Below are 21,061 nucleotides of genomic sequence, written 5' to 3' on the forward strand. Positions count from 1 at the left end.
TTACTCCCCCCCATCAGTTGACAGGCCATGCGCCAAATCCCACACCCCAATCTCATCAACCTGGGTAAGAGAACTGAATTGTGTGAGAGTGCGCCATCCATATAATTTCTCTCTGGGAAAATGGCGCCCCCATAATGTGTAGAAATCGTGACTTGTGTGTTTGTTTGTCCGATAACCACTTTGCTACGAATTGCAACTGACTGGCAACAAAATATACCTCAAAGTTAGGCAGCTTAATTGCCCCTAAATCATACTCATTCTGAAGTTTCCAAAGTGCCACCCTGCTTATGGAATTGCGCCATAGGAAGCCCCTACATATACTGTGTAGTCTATTGAAAACAATCTTGGGATTGCAAACAGCATATTTGTGAAGTGGAGCAGTTTCGGTAGCACTACCATCTTCAGCAATGCTGCCGCCCCATCATAGACAGTGGTAATCTAGCCCAGAAAGATATGGAGTTTTACATCCCATTCAATGTCCTTACAGTGTTCTGTGGTGCTCTATCTGAGGATCATGATAAATGTTTACCCCCGAATAGCACAACGTGTCTAATTTCCACTTTATCGGCAGCACTGGCAGCCTGCTCTCCGGCTGTTCTGAGATTGTTGTGCCTGTTTTCACCCTAGCTACTGGTTCATTATAAAGCAATCGCACCCAATTAATGTATGTTGGCCCCATACCAAACCCTTCTAATACCGCCAACAACCATGGCCATCTAACTGAATCAAGCGCCTTAACTGCATCTAGTGATGCCACCACATATTGTTTGGTGCCAGCTTGAGTGCAATCTTAAACGTGGTGTAATCTACGCAAGTTACCTATAATATTCCTATGTGGAACATATCCCGTTGGATCTGGGTGTATCAGCTTGGCAATGAGCGGCCGGAGTCCGAGTGCCATAAGCGCTGTTAATATCTTCCCATCCTGATTTAATAACGACAGGGGTCTATACGAGTCACAGTCCGTATCCGGCTTATTGGGTTTCAACAGGGGGACTATCAATGATTCTCTCAAGCATCCGGGCAACCTGCCCGTTTCCAGTGATTCATTGAACATTTCCAGCAGTGGCGCCAGGAGATCAGACTTATACTCTTTGTAAAATTTGTTGGGGAGCCCGTCCGTCCTTGGGACTTTGCCGGTCGGCAACTCTTTCATCACGTTCTCTAGTTCCTCAATCGTAATGGGGGCTTCTAGTCTGTCCTTATCTTCCATGCTTAGTTTGGGCAACTTAATCTCAGACAGAGCTTCCTGTATTTCTGCTACATCACACCTGAGCTTTCCTCATATAATCTCTTATAATATTCCCAAAAGCATTTATTCAAACCTTCTTGTGCCTCATACAATTCTGTCTAATCCAGCCACTGCTCTAATCGCTTCCCGCTTATTCTCGCTTTTGTAGAGCCAAGCTAACCATCGCCTGGGTTTGTCCCCTTCTGCGTGTTGTCTCTCTCTATATATCTCCTGTAACTTAGATTACCTAGCCTGTTCCAGTGTTTCCGGCATTCCTGCTGTAGACGGGCCACCTCCTGTGCTTCTGCCAGGGACTTCTCCCCCTTTCGCGCTATAGCCTCTAATCTGTCTTCCACCCCCTGCAATTCACATAAAATAACATCTTGCATCCCCTTCGACTGTGATATGCCCACCCCCCTAACAACCACTTTAAACGCTTCCCATAATGTGCTCACCGATGGTAAACTTCCAGTGTTGTGCTGAAAGCCAGTGTTGTGCTGAAAGTATTCTTTCACCTCCTTCCTCAGGCTCTCCCGAAACCCGGTGCCTCTGAGCTCCTCTACTCCAAGTCTCCAAGTAGGAATCTTAGCTCGTGGAGCCTGACAAGTGACAACCAAAGGAGCGTGATCCGAGAGGACTCTGGCTTTGTATTCCACCTGTGTGAACTCCCTCAACATTCCCCCCCCCACCAACATGTATTCCAATCTTGTATATAGATTTGTGGGAGCGTTATATTGTGAGTACAAGCGTTCTTGCTGATGCAGTGTTCTCCACACGTCTTCCAATTTAAATGTGTGTAGCAATGTATTCAAGGCCTTCGCAGCCTGTTCTGGGAGAACAAATTTCCCATCTGACCTGTCTACCACCGGTTCAGCGTACAGTTAAAATCCACCACCACATACTAGCGCTCCATCTCTATAAGGGCTAATCTTAGCATACAAGTATCTAAAATATGCTGCTGTGTCTTTATTCCGTGCATATGTGTTGATAATGCATATGTCTCTGTTTTCCACCCTCCCCCCCAATATGATCATCCTACATGTGTATCTAAGTAGGTCTGAAGAACCTTAAACGGAACAGTCGGCTCCACCCATATCAATACCCCCCCTAGCATACGCTGAGTATGTGGAACCTAATGTCACTCCTGGGTGTCTTGTCTGTCTCTGGTCAAATGTGTCTCTTGCAAAAGAGCTATATCTATTTTCTGTCATTTCAAATATACCATTTCTCTATTCCTTTTGATATAGCTGTTCAGCCCTCTAACATTCCAGGTTGCGATCTTGCTTTCACCCATCTCCTTTATATCCCGCCATCCTCTCCCTCCCAAATTCCTTTCTACCTTCTCCCTGCTGTGATTGTCTGTAGGCCAACTTCCCTCGAACTACCCCAACTCTCCCCTCCTGCCCCCCTTCTCCTGCAATCCAACTATCCCCAACTTTTGCCCAGCTTCAAATCTGAAGCTCAGGCATCCCTGCATCTCACTCCAATTCCAGCTTCCACCCAGCATTCAGGGGGGAAGCAGGAGTATACAAAGCTACCAGTATGCTTCCTAACCTAATCTAATGGGGTGATAGTGGTTCTGGCGTCATCTAGATCTTAGCGGTACCAGTGCTCCTGCATATAGCCAATCATAAATCACTATACATTTCCTAACTGCTATGTTATTAGTCTCAGCGGTAGTCAATAGTCTTTAATTATTTCAAATATATATCACCTTCGGAGTGCAGTTCAATTGTCACTGCTGCTCTTCACCTGCTCATCTGCCTCTGAGGGGAAATTCAAAGTGTCCATCTATGAAGTCGCATCTTCTGGAGTCTCAAAGAAAACCGCTCGATCCTTATGGAAAACCTTCAACTTCACCGGGTATAGCAGCAGGTATTTCAAGCCAGCCACACGTAACCTCCTCTTGACCGACATGTAGCTCAATCTCTGCCTCTGCACCAAGAAAGTGTAATCCGGGTACGCTGTGATAGTCGCAAATGCTCTGTTTATCGTTCCTCCTTTCCGAAAATGTTCCAGGATCCTCTCCCTTTTTTTTATAGTTAGTATCTTGGCGATGATAGGCCGTGGCGGAGCTCCGGCCGGTGGTCTTCTCGTCAGAGCCCTGTGCACCCTTTCCACTGTGAACCCCTGGGTAAGTGACCCTGCTCCTATCTCTTGCAGCAACATGTTTTCAATGAAATTAGTCGGGTCTGAGCTTTCCTCACCTCCCGGGAGCCCAACGATGCGCATGTTGTTTCTGCGTGCCCGTCCTTCCGCCTCCTCTGCCCTGTTTTCCAGGTTCCGCACCTGTTATTGTAGCACAGAAACATCCTTGGAATTCACGGTACAAATTCTCGTGTTAGCCTCCACCACTTTCTCCAGTACTCCTGTACGCTCCGCCAGTGCTCAGACGTCCTACCTCAGGAGATTCACATCGGTACTCACAGCATCTATTTTAAATTCTAGAGACGATTTCAGCTCTATCGCCTCAAAGATCTGTTGGTCACCACGTTTGGGGGCTTCTTCTCCGTGTGCGTCTTGCCCCGTTGTCTTCGCAGCTTCCGCCTGCGCTGGCTTGGTGAATATGTCCATTGATGGCTGTTTCCCTTTGGACTTGGTTGATTTAGACACCATTGCAATATCTGTGGCGCTATTGAATTGTGTCGGCAGTGCAGTATACTGCTGGTCTATGACAGCGTAGTAGCCAGAAGCCCTCGTGTTGGCGTGTCCGTCCCTGACTCTGTGCGCACTGCCCCCCCGGAGTCACGTCTTGTACAAGGTATGTTCTCTCATGCTGGCGCTTCAGGGCCCCACTAAAGGTAATGTTTAACCGCCTTATGAACACTCCTATGTACTTCCTGCTCGTTGTACTTCCTGCTCATAGCCCTCGCATCTTGGTGCCAGACACTTTGCTTGCACAGTATTATCTTGGAGCATCACTGAATGCATAGGTCCCTTTGTACTCACAACGCTCCCCTGCACTTCTGTGGGTCATTTGCTACAAGCCTTCCACCTCCGATAAGAGCACCTCTGTCTCTTGTTATCAGTATGTTCTTTCTGGCCTGGGCCGTGCTGCCACATGCTACTTGGACCTCAGTAGCAGTAATTGTCAGTGCTGCCTCCACCCTCGCCATATGGCCACTGGGTGCGCAGTCCGGTTTCTATTTGTCCTAACTACCCGCAATGTTTTCCAATCTTGTTTGTCCGTTTGCTTCAGGCATCCGTCTCATCACCTACAGTGCTTTTATTTGTGCTCATGGGGTTTTGTCCCCCTTTGTTCACTTGACCAGTTCGGAAGTTCCGGGAGGCCCGGTATTTGTCATCCTGTGCAGGGTGTTGTGATGCTTTATTTAGTGTCTAATGTTCTCATTGCATTTATTTCCAAAGGGTACACTCCTGCTGCTCTGCGCAAACACACTTTTGGCTATGCCTTTCCCCATCTATGCCAGCGCTCTGGTGCCTGTGCGTTCCAATAGCCCTCTACGGCTGGGTCAGGTCGCAGTATTACCTGCAGTGCTGATCTGAACAGACGCTCCTCTGTCAGTTGTTCGATGTTCCAGCCCGGTGTGTTGCGCTTACTGTGTTACCGCTGCCTGTGGGGCTTCGCTGCTTCCTTCGCTGTGGTCCGTTTCCAGTTTTGTAAGCTCTGTGCCGGGTCTTGCTACTGTAGCACCCAAACCATGTACACTGTAATTCAATTACCATACTCAATAAACACATTCCATGCCTCCTTCTGCGGACCACGATTCGGGTTCCAGCTGCCATTGTACTTCTAGCCCCTCCTGCAGTATACCGTGTTGCATGCGCAACCTGCAACTGCGCATTCAGTTTGACAAGTGTCCCGGCTCTCTCATCCAAAACGCAGCATCCGGGCACCTCCCATTGTCCTGCCGTAACTTTCCGCGTAGGGCACTCGGCGCTGGGGGCCCCTGCTCGATCTTCTTCACTCCGTGGACCTCTTTTGTGGTCCTTTCTGCTTCACTCCGTATCACCTGGCTGCTTCACAGTTTCAGTGGGGTAATGCTATTCTGTAGGTCCGCTTCCTGCTGTTTTACCCTGCTTGGTGTCCCAGTGGACGAAGTCTGATACGGCCGTAACCCCGTCACAACTCCACATCATACTTTGCCATTGCTCGATGGCCCAGCCCTTTGTTCTCGTCCAGGCGCCATCTTGCTTCTTTGTTGCTGTGATGTAGCGATTCTTTTTGGGTTGTGGCCTCTGGCTTATACTGCTGTCCGTTATGAAATTATGACCATGTTGTGCCCGCACCATTCATGAATCTGCAGATCCCAGAGCACATCTCGTAGCCCACATAGCATATGTCTTTTCTTAAGGATCTTCAAGGATAAGCAGGAGCCCTACGAAGTCACCACCTGTCACATGGATCTGTAGACACCCCCCCCCCAGCGAGGATGCTCCATTAAGACCATTCTGCTTCTGTACTCTGCTAAAATTGTGCCCTCCATGATGTACGGTGTGGAAGTGTGGGGAGATAAACTGGTGGTGGAGTTGGCTAAATTTGAAGGTAAAATTCTGCGCCTATTGTTTAGAATGCCTAAGGCACTACTAGTGGAGTATTTACGCCTGGAGTTTGATCTCATGAGTATTTTGGCAGTAACCTTTTTTAAATCGCCTATCTGCTACGAGAAATTGAATCCTCAGAGCACATCATGTTCTATTGTGTTAGTCTGAATGCCATTAGAAATAAACATGAAATCCTATAGTAATATGGTTCATTTTGTTGATATGACTCTCCTGTGGAGAATGTTATCAGAAGGAAATTATGCAAATTATATATATATCATATGGTTACATTTTATTATGTATGTATTGAGATTTTAGGTGAATTGTCGAAGGGGGATTTCATAATGGTACTGTCCCACAATCAAGCAATGATCAAATGTTTTTATGTATTGAATTTCCTGTTTGTAATGTGTGTTGTATATACAAAGACGTTTCGGCTGTAAGTATATTAAATAAATATTGTATGTATTTTTTGTTTCTTTTTAGGAAATGTATATGGGGACACAAATCGATGAGTTATGCATCAGCTACAGGTACTTAATCTTTATGACTATATTACATTTAGTAAATTCCTAATAACACGTTTGTTCTGCCGATCTCTGTGGCTAGTCATTTTTCCTCGCGCCTTGATGCAGCAAAATTTTATTTGTACATCTGACATTGGCACAAAACAAAAGTAGCAGGTAAGCTTATTTTGATTAAAATGACACGGTAAAACAGTTATGCAAAATTAAATGATTACCGGAGACTTTACATCAATTACAAAAACGAATTAATGCAAATCCCCAGTATGTCCCAAAAACATTGTAACCCACTATTTTATGGAAGTGATTGATTTCATGTCCTGTGCTGAATCTTAAACTAGGAAGACGAAAAATCGAGAAGGTCCTCATCGCAAACAGAGGAGAAATTGCATGCAGAGTGATGAGGACAGCTAAGAAGATGGGCGTGCAGTCGGTAGCAGTTTACAGCGATGCAGACAAACACTCCATGCACACAGAAATGGTAGGTCTTGTGCTTGTTTAGTAAGCGTATTTTTTTCTTTTCTTTTCAGCACTGATAAGAAGATATGGTAAAGGTGCGTGGATCATCTATCCTGCATCATGCAGATTGTTCCCAGCACTACTTTATCTACATTTGATGGTGTACATGAGGTTGGTGCTAGGTTGAAGGGAACAAATGTAAAGAAGTTGGACTTACTATTTGGCCATAAGCTGGTTTCAGCTCAAATTACAAAGCCTGAGTCTCTTCTGATAGCGTTTGGGACTTAGGACATTTGAAGCCTGAGGCTCTTTTCTGTGCCATTACAAAAAGGAAGACTTTCCATTAACTACTTAGGGGTGTACACATATTTTTCATACATTGCTACCCAATTCTTGGCATGTGTGGACAATCTTTTTTTTTACATACTTTATTAATCGCAGCTTCAAGACCAATGACAGATTGTGAGATCAAGAAACATAGTTAATTACACACAATTGCAATCAGGGTGACATTGTTTTATTTAAATATTTTTTGAGAAATTATCGACCTAATTGAAGCTGTGTGTCCCATTCATTTAATTAAAGATGTTGCCATATGATATTGTTGCAAATCCGCAATACTCTGTACAAGGTTCTACCCTTAACTGTTGAAGATAAATTGGCAATGAGATGGGTCCTCCAACAAGCATCCCTTCATTTTGCCAACTATATTGCACCTCTGGGCTAAGGCTGAGCAATTCAAAAATGATTTGGTTTCTTATCACGTTTTAACGTGGGGTGGGGTGGGGGGGTCATTTAAGCATTTGGGTTTAGATACTGTTGAAGATGGTGTAGAAAGTATATTTCCCTCATTTGGGAAAATTAATTCCAAAATGGGACATCTTTTGGGGGGGGGGGGGGTTGGGGGGGGTGGGGGGTGTGTGTGTGTGTGTGTGTGTGTGTGTGTGTGTGTGTGTGTGTGTGTGTGTGTGTGTTGTTTTGAGGAAGGGGGGGTGGATGGATTCCTTCTCTCCCCCTCAGGAGCAGGGTTTTGGCACATTAGTGCAACCATAAGACAGGCCCCTTGGTTGGAAAGTACTTCAAGTGCACTTGGGGAAAATTGCACTACAATCAAAAATGGTAAACGCGCTTAATGGTGTCTATAAAGTGTCTGCAGACAAGACCGCACAGGCTCCGCTGGCTAACTCTGGCCCTCCCATAAGACTTGCAGTAACTCTAGGATGGCAGACCTGCCTCTTATGAAGGCTTAGCCCGACAAACGCAGGACACCCAGCATAATCAAGTAGATGCAGACAATCTGGTGGTGGAGGCAGATTTTGATGCCAGAGGAGGCGGATAGCACCTGAAGTGGCAGATGTATGGCTGCAAGTACAGTCACATTGCAGTCTGTTCCTGTTTGGCAGTGGTGGAACGTGTCCGAATACTGCTCTGGAGAAAAAGCAGCATGGAGCTTTAAGAGTTGGAGCACTGCCACATAAGCACTTACTGGCGCAGAGCGCCAGCGCGGAAGTACGGCTGCAAGTACAGTCGCACAGCAGTCCCATTCCGGTCCCAGCTTCTGCGACTGTGGGGAACTATGCTAGCCGATTCAGCGTTCGGATTCAGATCAAACTCCAAACCCGGCCTGAGGCTGCAGAGATTCAAAAGAATACAGAGACATTGCTGCAGTGAATTCCACCTAAAGAAGGGGTGAGTGGAGGGTCTATATACTTTTTATACTGACGGAGTGCTAACTAATGATTTACGCACTTAAAGTCGGGGCCATAGGTCTGCATTCTTAAAGGAGTAAAGCGTTTCCGTTGGACAAGGATCAGCGGGAACCTTTACTACTTTCAAAAGGTCTGATGCACCATGGAAGTTTAGCGGGGGTAGCATTGGCTGGTAATGACTCGATCACACCATGATCGGTCCTGGGACCAGCCACTCTCCACTTGCACTGCCTCCCTGGCAACCCCTGCACTGCGGGACTGTCTCTGTATCCCTACAGCCCCCCCCCCTTCCCAGCTCTTGTCTGCACTTACCTTGCACTTGCCACCAGCTGGCCCTATTTATTTATTTTTATTCTACTTGCTTGTACTGCACTTCCCCCTCCCCCCCCCCTGCACTTCTTCCCTTCCCCCTACCCCTGCACTTGCGCGATCTGAATGACACCTGGCCTAGTAGGATCGTTGTCTGTCTTCCCCTTGTTCCCCCCTCCCTGCCTCGTCGCTCCTTGAAACACTTGTGTATAGGCGCGTTACAAATGCCATATCATATCGTATCATATCATATCATATCATATGATATCATGTGTACAAGAAGGCGCAATAACATTTGTTACAGAAATGCAGGTGTCTTTGACACTCTGCCTACAATCTGCTGCCTCCAACTGGGAACTCTCACTGCAGATCTCTACAATAAATCCCCACCGGTCCTTGATGTGATAAGATAGCCTCCCAACCCCGAAGCACCCAGAGACCTTTAGTGGTTGGGCACCGGGATAAACCCCACAGCTTGGGCATGTCTAGCGTCGCTGTAGTGGGCAACCCCTGCAACACGAATCATCATGTCAAAACACAAGGCCCTAAAAAATGCAGAACTCGCAATGCTACTGCCTGCAGATAAAGGAAGGAAGCTAGACCTGGCAATATCTTCACCTTGGGCCCAGGAAGGCCCACCGGGTCAACTAGCTACTAAGGAGGATATTCAATCCTTCAAGCTGGACATTAAACCGGAATTACGGACTCCATGTCCGGGATTTCCACCATATTAGAGCATATAGATCAAAGAGTGGTGGATGTGGAACAAAGATTGGGGACACGGAGGAACAAGTCCTGGACCATGCAACTACTCTGCTGGATGTACAACAAAAAATCTGATCTCTAGAGAGCAGGAACGAGATCCTGGAATACAAACGGGAGGACATAGAGAACAGGGCCTGAAGAAAGAATCTGTGTATTAGATGAGTGCCATCATTGGTCCCAGACCAAGCCCTAACTGAGTATATAGGGGATTTCTTCCAAACTCTCTTGCCACATATTGATAAAACAATGCTCCTATTGGACCGCACTCATAGATTGCGTAACCACAGGGGGTAGGTACCTGAGTATCCTCCAGATGTGATCACCCAAGTCCATTTCTTCAGTACTAAGCAAGAGATCTTGGTGGTGGGTCGTACCTGAGATGAGCTGACGTTCCAGGGCTCTCCCCTGCAGATTTTCCAGGACCTAGCAACTGCTCCAATTAAAAACAGAGCTCGCCGCCATTAACTTTATTCTTGCGTGACCAGAAGATCAAGTACCGCTGGCTATTTCCCACTTCCTTGCAGTTCACATTCAAGGGGATCTCCCAAACAATCGCTTGCTTGGAGGATGCGGAGAGGATCATGAACTCCTCTTCACCAATAAGGGAGATGGCTCCCCGCTTGGCACTCTGGTGGGAGCTGAAAGCGTTTAACCAAAGATGCAGCGCGCCGCCTGGTTGAGAGTCCATAAAGGTTGTAATCCAGGGAAACCACCTCTAAAGACCTGATCCATGGCTGCGATAGCACCAAGGGGACTTCCTATTGGTGTCTAAAGTCCTGGCAGCTGGCAGTGGGAAAGCGCCAGGCAATGCTGAGTTCAAGATGGGCTTCTTGCAGCCCATGCCTGCCACAAGTGTGATGTCACCTAATGGTGGTTTGTGCTTCTTGCCCTACATTTTTGACAGCTTTATGTTTTGGCGTTCCTTTTTGTGGTTCTATTTCTGTTGTTCGTTCGTTCAGTTAAAACTTCGGTTGGAGCATGATGCCGGATACATTCTAACCCTGGATGGCGACTCGTCGCCTAACCCCCTCCCCCGCCATGGAAGAGGACATCATGGGACATTCTACAGTACCTCACCAAAATGTGGGCTTTGAATCACTGAAGTAAAAGGTTTGAACTCCCCAGTGAAACGAAAGTCTGTCCTGAGATGGCTGAGAGATTTGGAGAGATAAGTAATTTTCTTGCAAGAAACCCACTTCCTTCCTGTGGACTGTATTCGCCTTTGGAGCAGAGACTTCCCAAAACAATTCTTGACCTCTGGCGGGACTAAAACGGCAGGTGGGGGAGAACGGCGATCCTATTGGCGAAGGGCAAGAGGTGGTGGAGGACACCCAGAAAATGGATATAGCATTGGAAGAACTGGCAAGAGTCTCCCACAGCATCGAGCAACAGTGCGAGGACCTGGAGAACCTGTCTCAAAACATTCAAATCGGGAATCTGGCAGAGATGGTCTTGGACCAAGACCTGAGAAACACAACCACCCAAATATTCGAGACCCTTCTGGGAAGCGGCCAGGAGGGTGACATTCCAATCGACAGGGTCCATAGGATCAGCCCAAAACGTCAAGAACCGGGCGCCAGACCACGAGACGTGGTAATCGCGCTGGCCAGATTTCCTAAGAAGGAAGCAATCCTCAGGGCGGCAGAACCAGTTTACTACAACAGAACCGAGCTACACCTATATCAGGATTTGGCCCATACCACCCTCCTAAAAAGAAAAGAAATGGCGCCAATTCTCAGGTTCCTTCAGGAAAAACAAATAAGGATAGATGGACCTTCCCCTTCTGACTGCTCTTTCAGTGGGAGGGTGAACACAGGATCACCTTGCCGCAGGAAGGGCTTCAGCTGATGGACCTGGAGGAGGAGGAGAATGCTTCAATGGTTTGGGGGCAGCCAATAAGCCGACCACTGCGCCCTAGACCCTGGGAATGGTCGAAAGTGACAAGGAGCTGCAACAGGCCCTCCGTGCCCCTTCCCCGAAGGGCCCAACCCTTACAAATACCCAGGAAGATGCCCAAGGGGCAACAACTCGGCCGCAAACAAACTAAGTCTGTGCTCCACAGGAAGGATCTAACAAGTGCTTACAACTTTACCATGAAGGAGGGTGGTTGGGGGCGCACAAGCCACTCTCTTGGATTCCGACAGGGGGTTTTGGTTCCCCTGCAGGACAGCCCTTGAAATCCAGGCGGGTCTCGCCCCTGCTCGAGATGAGGGGGGCCTGCATAGGCAAACAGACCTGCCTCAGGGCAAGGGGGGGCTGGAGGGTGGATGCTAGGTTTAAGTTGGGGTGAGGGGTTGTTGGGTACAGGAGAGGGGGGCAGAGGCACAAGTTGGGGCAGAGCCCAAGGTTCCACCGGTCCAGACAAACAAAGTTCCTAACATACAAACTCACTGGCTAGCACAATTAAACTCCTTTCGATGAATATATGGGGGCTTAATACCCCAGTGAAGCGTAATAAATTAGAAAAGTTCCTCACACAGCACACACTGGACATCATCACTCTGCAGGAAACACGCATCAGGAAAGTGGACGCTAACTGCATCATGCTCGGGGGGGGTGAGGGGGGTTTCGCATTATCGCACAAGCGAATGCGGAGTCCAAAACGAGGGGGGTGTTGATAGGAATCCGGAAGGGACGCGCTGCCCAAATTATAGCAATGACAACAGACAAGGAAGGTAGATATGCTTTTATTACTCTGACAATAGACAACCTTACACTTACACTGGCCACGGTCTACGCCCTGAACTCTGTGCAAGACGGGTTCCTCCGGGCGGCACTGGCAGACCTGGAGGGATTTGCACAGGGGGAGATCCTGCTGACAGGGGACTTTAACCTAGTATGGGACCCCCAACGGTACAGAAGTAACATACCGTATTGCCCACAAGCACCCGACACCGGCCATACTGAATAAGATGGCACACCTAACACTCTCAGATCTGTGGGTGGCACTGAAGGGCTCTGACCCAGGGTACACGTATTATTCACACGTCCACCAAAACGTCTCCTGAATAGACTACATCTGGGGAACCACAACTCTGGTGGGCAACATTCATTCCATTCATACACTACCAGTCACCCTGTCAGACCACGCAACAATCCTGCAATCGATTAAAAGTAAATTACCCCGGCAAGGTCTCTGGCGATGGTTTTTTCCGCGAGTCGTCCTGTCTGATGTGGCGCTACGAGCGGACGTAGAAACAACGATTAGGGAATGCTTTGATCTAAATGGAGGATCAGGGGTGGCAGAGCAACAATCTGGGACGCCTTCAAGGCTAACCTTAGAGGGGATCTCATCGCCCAGAGGCCAGTTACAATAGGCTCTGCAGGACGTAATGGAAAGGATGACACGTAACCCCTCGAGCTGTACGTAAAGAATTCCAACACATTAAGGGGCAATTGAATATGCTCCAAACAAAGAAAGCGGAATGGGCTGGTAAACCTAAATACTATTTGCACGCCAATAAAGCAGACAGGCTCTTGGCTAGACAGCTAAAGCAGAAGGCTGCGGCTCACACGATCGTTGGGATAACTTCCCCACAGGGCGAGAAACTTCACACTACCCTGCATATCGCGGCCCAGTTTGCCACCTTCTATGATAAATTATATAGTTCTGACAATCCAGATCTGGTTAAACAAAGGGATTCCCTTAGCTCAATCCCACTGCCCCAGAAGTCAAGAGCTGATAGCGAGGCTCTAGAAGTGTGCAACTCACAAGAGGAAGTCCTGCGGGCGATCAAACATCTCCCCTCAGGAATAGCTCCTGGCCCGGACGGGTACACTCCAGAATTTTATAAAGCCTTTCAGCATATCTTAGCCCCCAAGCTAACAACGCTCTTCAACACCTTTGCAGAGGTGGGGAAGATTACCCCCACGATAGAGGAAGCAAACATTCTATTATTCCCCAAGCCAAATAAAGATCCCACGCAATGCGGCTCGTACAGACCAATAGTGTTGATTAATATCGATGCTCAAATCTACACCGGGTCATGGCCAGCAGGCTGGAGGGTTCTCCTGCCGCAACTCATCCACCCCGATCAATCTGGGTTCATTCGGCAGAGACAGACGCACAACAATATCAGAAGGGTATGCCACATTCTGGAAAAAACGCAGAAAAAAGGCACCCCAGCTGTCCTGCTATCCTTAGACGCTGAAAAAGCGTTTGACCGGGTGGAATGTTTCTTCCTGTTCAACACAATGGAGAAGCGAGGAATGGGAGCAAGGTTCCTGGCCATGATCAGAGCCAATTACTGCAACCCATCGGCCCGTATTTTAGTTGATTCAGAATTCTCGCCGCAGATCCACCTTAGTAGAGGTACCAAGCAGGGGTGCTCCCTGTCACCCCTTCTATATGCTCTTTATCTGGAACCGTACCTAGCCTCCATATGCTTGAACATTGACATTAGGGGCATACCATTCGTGGGGGGGGATATAAAGTATCAGTGTATGCCGATTACATGTTGCTTACCTTGGGGGCACCAGGAACTTCGCTCCCAGCAATAATAACACATTCAGAGGTTCAGAGGTTTGGGGAAGTAGCGGTATTAAAAGTCAACCTGACCAAATCAGAGCTACTGAACCTGACGATACGTGGGGACGAACTGACACAAGCCCAAGCATCCTCCCAATTCAGGTGGGTGCAATCAAATCTAACAGTACTGGAAATACAGATCGCCCCAACGATTAAGGGTCTCTTTAATGCTAATTACCCCCCGCAACTTCAACTTAACCAGCTCACAAGGCAACTCCATACCTGGGGCCGCTCTCCACTTCCTGGTTAGGCAGAATCAACGCCATAAAAATGACGTTCCTCCCGAAGTTCTTATATTTATTCAGAGCCCTTCCGATAGCTTTCGCGCCCTATACAAGCACATTTGCGCATATATATGGAAAAAGAAAACCTCGGAGCATACTACAAGGCAGCCCAGATTAGGGTAATCAAAGACTGGCTAGCCAAGGATTCAGGGGGAATATATGGCGACAGATGGATCAGGCAATAGTGGGCGTGCCATTGGGGGTCGGGGGGGGAGTACTACGGCTTCATAAAGATAATCAGCCACCTAATATGCATAAATCTGACATCACCGCATTGGTGGAGCATCCTTGGGACAGGCTATCGAGAGATAAACATTTCACCACCTTCCCCTCTCCATGTACACCCATTTGTGGAAATCCAGAATTCACTCCAGGTATCCCTGGGGGCTGGTTTAGAAAATGGAAGGAGGCAAGATATGCCAAAATAGGGGACATGTTTCAAGGCACGGAATAAAGTCCTTCATTCAGTGCAAAGAGGAATTGGGGTTAGCAGAATCTGACAGAATGCAATACTTCCAACTGCGCCACTGGCTAATGAACCCCAAAATAAGGGCAGGGGCGAGTATATCCCTAACCACATTTGAAAAGTTTCTCACAGCAGACCCCGGGGAATAGTGCCTCATCTCCAATATATACAAGCTATACCTAAGAGCGAATCACACCACTTCAATCAGTCACCATAGATACAAGAAGGCCTGGGAACAAACGCTAGGGAAACCGATTCAGGAGGACATCTGGGAGGAGTTATGGCACGGCATCAATAAACTCACACAAGCACTCCAGATCAGGGAATTCTGGTACAAGATAATGGGCCTCATTACGACCCTGTCGGTCCGGAAAAAACGGTGGCGGTAAAACCGCTGCCACCGTTGTTTCCAGACCGGCTGATTAAGAGTCCTGCAGGCGGGAGGTGTCACTCCCGCCAGGTCTGAATTGGAGGGATTTACACCACCCGCCTGCAGGTGGACATGGAAACACCGGCTCTGTCATAGCCGGAACCGGTGTTTCCATGGTCCCGATTCCCATGGAGTCCTATGGGACTCCATGGGAATGGGGTTTTACAGAATTCCGCCTCTGGAACTACCGGGTCACTGGGGTTGTGTTGCCCTGGTGATTCTGGCAATCACAGAGGCGGAATGGTGTTACAGACTCGTAATGAGGCCCAATGATGCAGTGGCACTACACTCCGTCGAGATTGAAACAAATCTACCCCAACTCTTTGGGGAAATGCTGGAGAGAATGGGGACTGGATACACATCTGACGGGGGTGTAGTAAACTGCAGACCTATTGGGAACAAATTGATCAACATATGCACGCGATTTTCCTCACTAATACGCAACAGGGTCCAGGGGAGGGGATATTGGGCGTACACATACAAGGTTGGAACCAGTGTGCAAAACCCACCAAGAAAGTGTGTATAATCCTATCCCTTTCTGCACTGCTGGTTTTAGCGCAGAAGTGGAAGGCGGTGGACCGTCCCACGGAACACAACTGGTTCTTCGAGGTTTGGCACTTCACAGCAGTAGAGTATACGCTGCAGGGCACACAACCGAAATTTGCAATGGACTGGGAGGAAGTCTTGACATTTTTGAATGAGGATTTTAAAAATAACTTTTACCCACACACCATACGCATATTGTACGTCGGGTGAACCTAGCACAGCGGTCATCGCAGTGGACTAGGAGGTACCCATGACCGCTATTCAGCTGTTGGACGAGGTCTGTATTAAGAAATATGCTTGCGTACCACACATCAATTGGAACTAGAGTGAACTGCACAAAATGGAACTATCTGCCTCGGAGGGGAGAGGTGGGGCGGGTGGGGGTGGAGGGAAGACTGGAGTAAAATGTGTTTCTTTTATGTTGTTATTACAAAAATCAATAAAAAAGGTTTACAAAAAAGACTACCTACCTTCAAAGGTTCATTTAGGATTCAAGCCATAGAGAAATGCTGAGGGTTCCATTTGATGTGAATGGAAGTAAAGTGGAAAAAAGAAACATCTTTCCTAACAAATATCCTATATACATGATTTGTTGCAGCCCTTACGGACCATAGTTGTGCAAATGTAATGTAGGGTTTTAAAGCATTTGAATATACAGGCAGCACCTCGAATGAAATGGATGTATGGAGGTTTACCGATTATTATTATTATTTTTTTCTTTTTAAATTTTTTTATTTTTTTTATTTATGCATTTATTATTAATATTTAAAAGATTATTTTTGGGCTGATTTTACCACAAAAGCGGGGTGAGACACCTGCATCTCTGCCCCCTCCAACCTCCCCCGCTATATAACTTACCCTCTATAATTTTGAAGTAAAAAAGTGGGTAAAAAATGCAACCACCTATTTTTGGGTGAAACTGTCATTCAGCAAATGTGGGTAATACCCATGAAACCAAGTATTATCGCTGAGTGTTGCCAAACCAGCCATGAAGTTGAGGGGAACCATACATTGGTCCCAACAAGAGTTCTATTTTCCATGCATTTATCTTGATTAGTCAATGTTTAGCTATTCGCAGAAAAATGATTCTTCCATACCATATAATGTTGTCATTTCTGTCTGCAATTTTCTAGCAGGTATAAATATTGTAGTAATGTAAACATTTATGATAATATGGCGGTCTTGTACGAATGACATATTTGTTTTTCTTTTTTAAGAATGGTGACTTGTTGCTAATGCACTTTATATGTGTCATTCCTTTGCAGGCTGATGAAGCATACTTAATTGGTCCAGCTGCCTCCCAGCAGAGCTATCTTGCAATGGACAAAATTATGGATGTAGCAAAAAAGTCAGCAGCACAGGTACATCCATCCTTGAATCCAACCTTTCCTAAAGATTGTTGATATTGTTCTGAAATTGGTCCATGCAAATACTGCCACTGTGGCTTGTGTGTTTACTTTTTTAACTTTGCATTTATACAACAGTCTAAAATTGTGTGCTGTTGGATGGTAATACCATTTCATCAGTTTCGGAGTTCAGGTAAGGACTCCAGTTAAGGAGTCAACTCCCCCACCCCCATTTCAGTCCCTCAAAGAAAGCCAGTACTCACAAGGAAATAGGGAGCGACAAATGCATAGAGCCTTGACACTTCCTTCACTGCTAAATGAGCAGTTCAGACTAGATTCCATCATTTTAATGTATAGATTGCAGCAAAGATGCTTCTTCTTTAAAATTACATTTTATATTTGAAATTCTCTAAAAAATATTTCATTGTTGTTATCCCATAAATCCTCTCTATTGTAGAACCCAAAAACCCCTTACTTTTAATTCACTCTAGACAGTTTCATTCATGCTTCAAACATACATAACATATGTACAACATCTCCCGTTTCTGATGTTTTTCTAAGTAAGACTTCTAAACAACCTCAATTTAAAAATCCCATGATCTCTGTGGACTTCAACTCCCATAACGCTTTAAGTACTGAGACGAGGAAGAGGAGGAAGGACTTGATGTAGATTGAAAGAAACCCCAAAATGGAATCCACACTCAAAATGCAGGCAGAATGGGAGAGGACTGTGCCAAAGCAAGTCGAGAGAACAGGCACATCCATACAGCAGCTTGCAAACGCGAGAGTCATATGCCGCCTTGGCACGTAGGAAGGAGAGACGCTGCAGGCACCTTTTTAGTGGACCGTCTGAGCACCACTGAGAAGGCAGCATTCTCCAGTTCAGGTCAGAGTGAGAAGCCGACAGGTTAGTACAGAGCTGAAAGAAATGCTGGAGGAAGGTCTGCAGCATGACAAGAGGCTGTCTCAGGGAGGGAGCTACATTGCAGTACACTGCAAATCACTGTTGAGTCTGCCCAGAGCCATTGGGGACCCCAGGGCGTACCGATAGGCATGTAAGCAAGTACATTAATTAAAAGTATTAGAATATCGACAAGATGAAGTACAACAACAAAACTTGAAGAAAACCCTATGTAGGAGATTCAATGTGGGGAAAGTTGGGACAAGTATTACCTTAAGCAAGAAAATAGAAATGCAGCGAAGGGATACATTGTGGCAAGATACCTGGCAGAGGAGTATACCAGGGTTTCTCGGAAGTCCAAAGAGGAAGGTGTGGCAGTCAAATAGGCCAGGCACTATGAAATTGAATGCAAACTTCAAAATTCTGGAAAGATATGGTAGCAGAGTATACCAGGGGATCTGAAGAACCCATACAAGGATTCCTGGCAGGGGAGTATACCAGGGTGTCTACTAAAGTTATAGAAGGAAATGTACCCATGTTGTAAAACACCTGGCAGAGAAAGTATACCAGGGAAACTAGGTAACGCATGAAGGAGGATCAGGCATTCGAAGTTGAACAAGGACATTTTGATAGTGCGACAAGATACCTGGCAGGGGGTGTACACCAGGAAATCTGAAGGTTTCACAAGACGATTCCTGACAAAGAAACACCTCAGGTAATCAGCCAAAGTACAGGATAAGGTAAAGAAAACCTTGTGTGGAATTTCTCATTTTTGAATAAGAACTGTTATGAAACTAGTATAAAGAAACCATTGAAGAGTTAAATGATACAGAACTTATTGTCTGCATAATAGCTTTCTAAAACTAACTTCAAGAGCCAAAAGAAACTTGTTTGAAAGAGACACTTTTGCCATTCTACCTAAATATCCAGGGGGAAGGGAACCACCCTCTGGATCCAAGGGTTTCTCCTTGGAAAATACTTACTTGTCTGTTGGATTTATCTATTTACTTTGATTATGAACACTTCTTGCCAACCAAAAGTTAGACACTTTTCCTTGCACCCTTAGTTGTTCATTTCTAGTGTGAGAGCCAGATTAGAATGATTTGGACACAAGGACAGTTTATAGGTTTAATGACTTGACACAGGCTGATCTTCAAAATTAGAACTTTGTGTCTGTCCCTCATTTCTGACTCCTCGCAGAAGACACAGACCCTCAGGTGACATTGTCAGGATGATTTATTAAAATAAGAATATTTATGGCCTAACTTTCCCTATCACTATGGGAGTTCCCTACCTAACTTATTAACTGATTTGCTCTTCAGTCGGCCGTGGTAAACCTAGGCTTGGAGAATGACTCCCTTCTCCTTTGGATACTTATATTTTCAGTCTGTTAATTAGTATAGGATTCTTAAATATCTTCTCATAACTTCTTTGATCAGTCTCTGTAACTCTTCCAATGGGCTTGAGAACTTCCGTCTCCCTTTTGGGATCTCCATTGCAGGTTTATTACATGTTTCACTTTCTTGACTGTAGCTCTCAATATACTCTTGCTTGTATTCTGCCTTGGGGTTGTTATCCCCCTTCCTTTTATTATTGTTCACTTCAGTTTGGCCTGCCCAACCTTGTATCTGTTGCGCTGTTAGCGCCTTTTCCCAAGGTAATATGGTCACTGGCGTTTCTCTCTTCCTTCAGTGTTTTAAAAATGTGCGTTTTCGAATGGTCACACTTTGCATTTAGTTTAGATTCTTTCCCTTTTCCGAGTGTATAGCTTCTGCTTTCGAGCTATCGCACTTTGCATTCAGTTTAGATTGTTTTCTCTTTTCACAGGGTATTACAAACATGAGATCTTCTCTCTCAGTATTGAACTTCACAATAGTTTCCCCTCTTGGACTCTCACTCTTTCTATTTACTTGCGTAAAGATTATCTGTGTTTCCAAATTAGTACTTGTCTCACTTCGGTATTTGCATGTGGACTGGGTGCCTTCAGGCTACCCCTTCACAATGGTCTTGGCAGAGTTGTTTGAACCGTTGGTCCACCAGGGATGTTTCCCTGAGGTCCCGCCACCATCTATTTGCGTGCTCCTGCCCTGCTACATTCTCTCGTTGTTGCCACGCTGCAGAGTTGGTGATCACCCCATATGCTGGAGAAAGTTTGCAACTCGTGGGCTCTCTGGTTCCTACATCCTGCAGGTGTCGTCACTTAGGCCTTCCAGTGCTGATGCCTGCTTTGCTATTTTGCGTTCGCTTTCTCTTTCGATTTCTCTTTCTCTCCCTCAAGGTTCTTTCTCTTTCTCTCCCTCAAGGTTATGTTCTAAAATGTACTTATCTCAGTGGATTGGTTGTTTTTATTTAAAGGGACCTATTCCTTTTCAGCGTAATAATGGCATCTCTGTAGAGTTTCTTCTTCCCAGTTTGCAAGTAAAAAGGTTTCTGGAATTTTAGAACATCTCATGTATGCCATAGTGTGTGTCACTGAAGGGAGTTCCTCACGGGAATGGGAGTTCTTGTCACCTAAGGAGGAGTCTCCCGGTGAGGTCCCACTTGCCTCTGCTCATATGGAGGGTATTTTGAAAGCGGGCTCACCTCCCTAGCTTCATATGAAGGGACTCCCCCCTTGGGGCGAAGGGACGAATTCCTTAGATTTGTCACACCTTGCTTAGCTCTAAAGTGTAGATAATAGATGCTTTCAATTGGCCCCTTTAAACAACTAATGCTGATGTTACTGAGCCTTATTCTGGACATAATTGCAGCTAGTCATGACCCAGGTACATATAGTCACTCGCTTTATAGCTAAGGTTAAGGCACAGTTTCCTTATTGGATAAAGTCTTTTTGTTGTGCTACTCTTTAAATTAAAATGTGTGTTTTTAATTTAGCAATCTCTCGGGAGCTGGACACCGATCTCACAATAAATTCCTTCATTGTATAAGAAATGTAGTTCTCCACTTTTATAGAAAAAGTCAGACAAACCTTTGCACGTTTCGAGGATCTAATGAAGTTCAGTTCAGTATATGCATAGATGATTTGCCAAAAAAGCATTGGGTACGTACGATTATTTG

The 21,061-nt window shown here is 46.1% G+C and overlaps 1 protein-coding gene across 1 annotated transcript in view; it reads left to right on the forward strand.

The window, feature by feature from the left end:
• MCCC1 (methylcrotonyl-CoA carboxylase subunit 1) overlaps positions 1–21,061 on the forward strand; it is a 577,485-nt gene that overhangs the window by 8,963 nt on the left and 547,461 nt on the right. Inside the window, exons 2-4 of the mRNA XM_069618652.1 lie at positions 6,224–6,270; positions 6,603–6,742; positions 17,023–17,118. Of these exons, the coding sequence (XP_069474753.1) occupies positions 6,224–6,270; positions 6,603–6,742; positions 17,023–17,118 (283 nt within the window). The remainder of the gene's footprint in view (positions 1–6,223; positions 6,271–6,602; positions 6,743–17,022; positions 17,119–21,061) is intronic.

Source organism: Ambystoma mexicanum, chromosome 10, assembly GCF_040938575.1.
Source record: "Ambystoma mexicanum isolate Mex_15411 chromosome 10, UKY_AmexF1_1, whole genome shotgun sequence".
Classification (NCBI taxonomy): Eukaryota; Metazoa; Chordata; class Amphibia; order Caudata; family Ambystomatidae; genus Ambystoma; species Ambystoma mexicanum.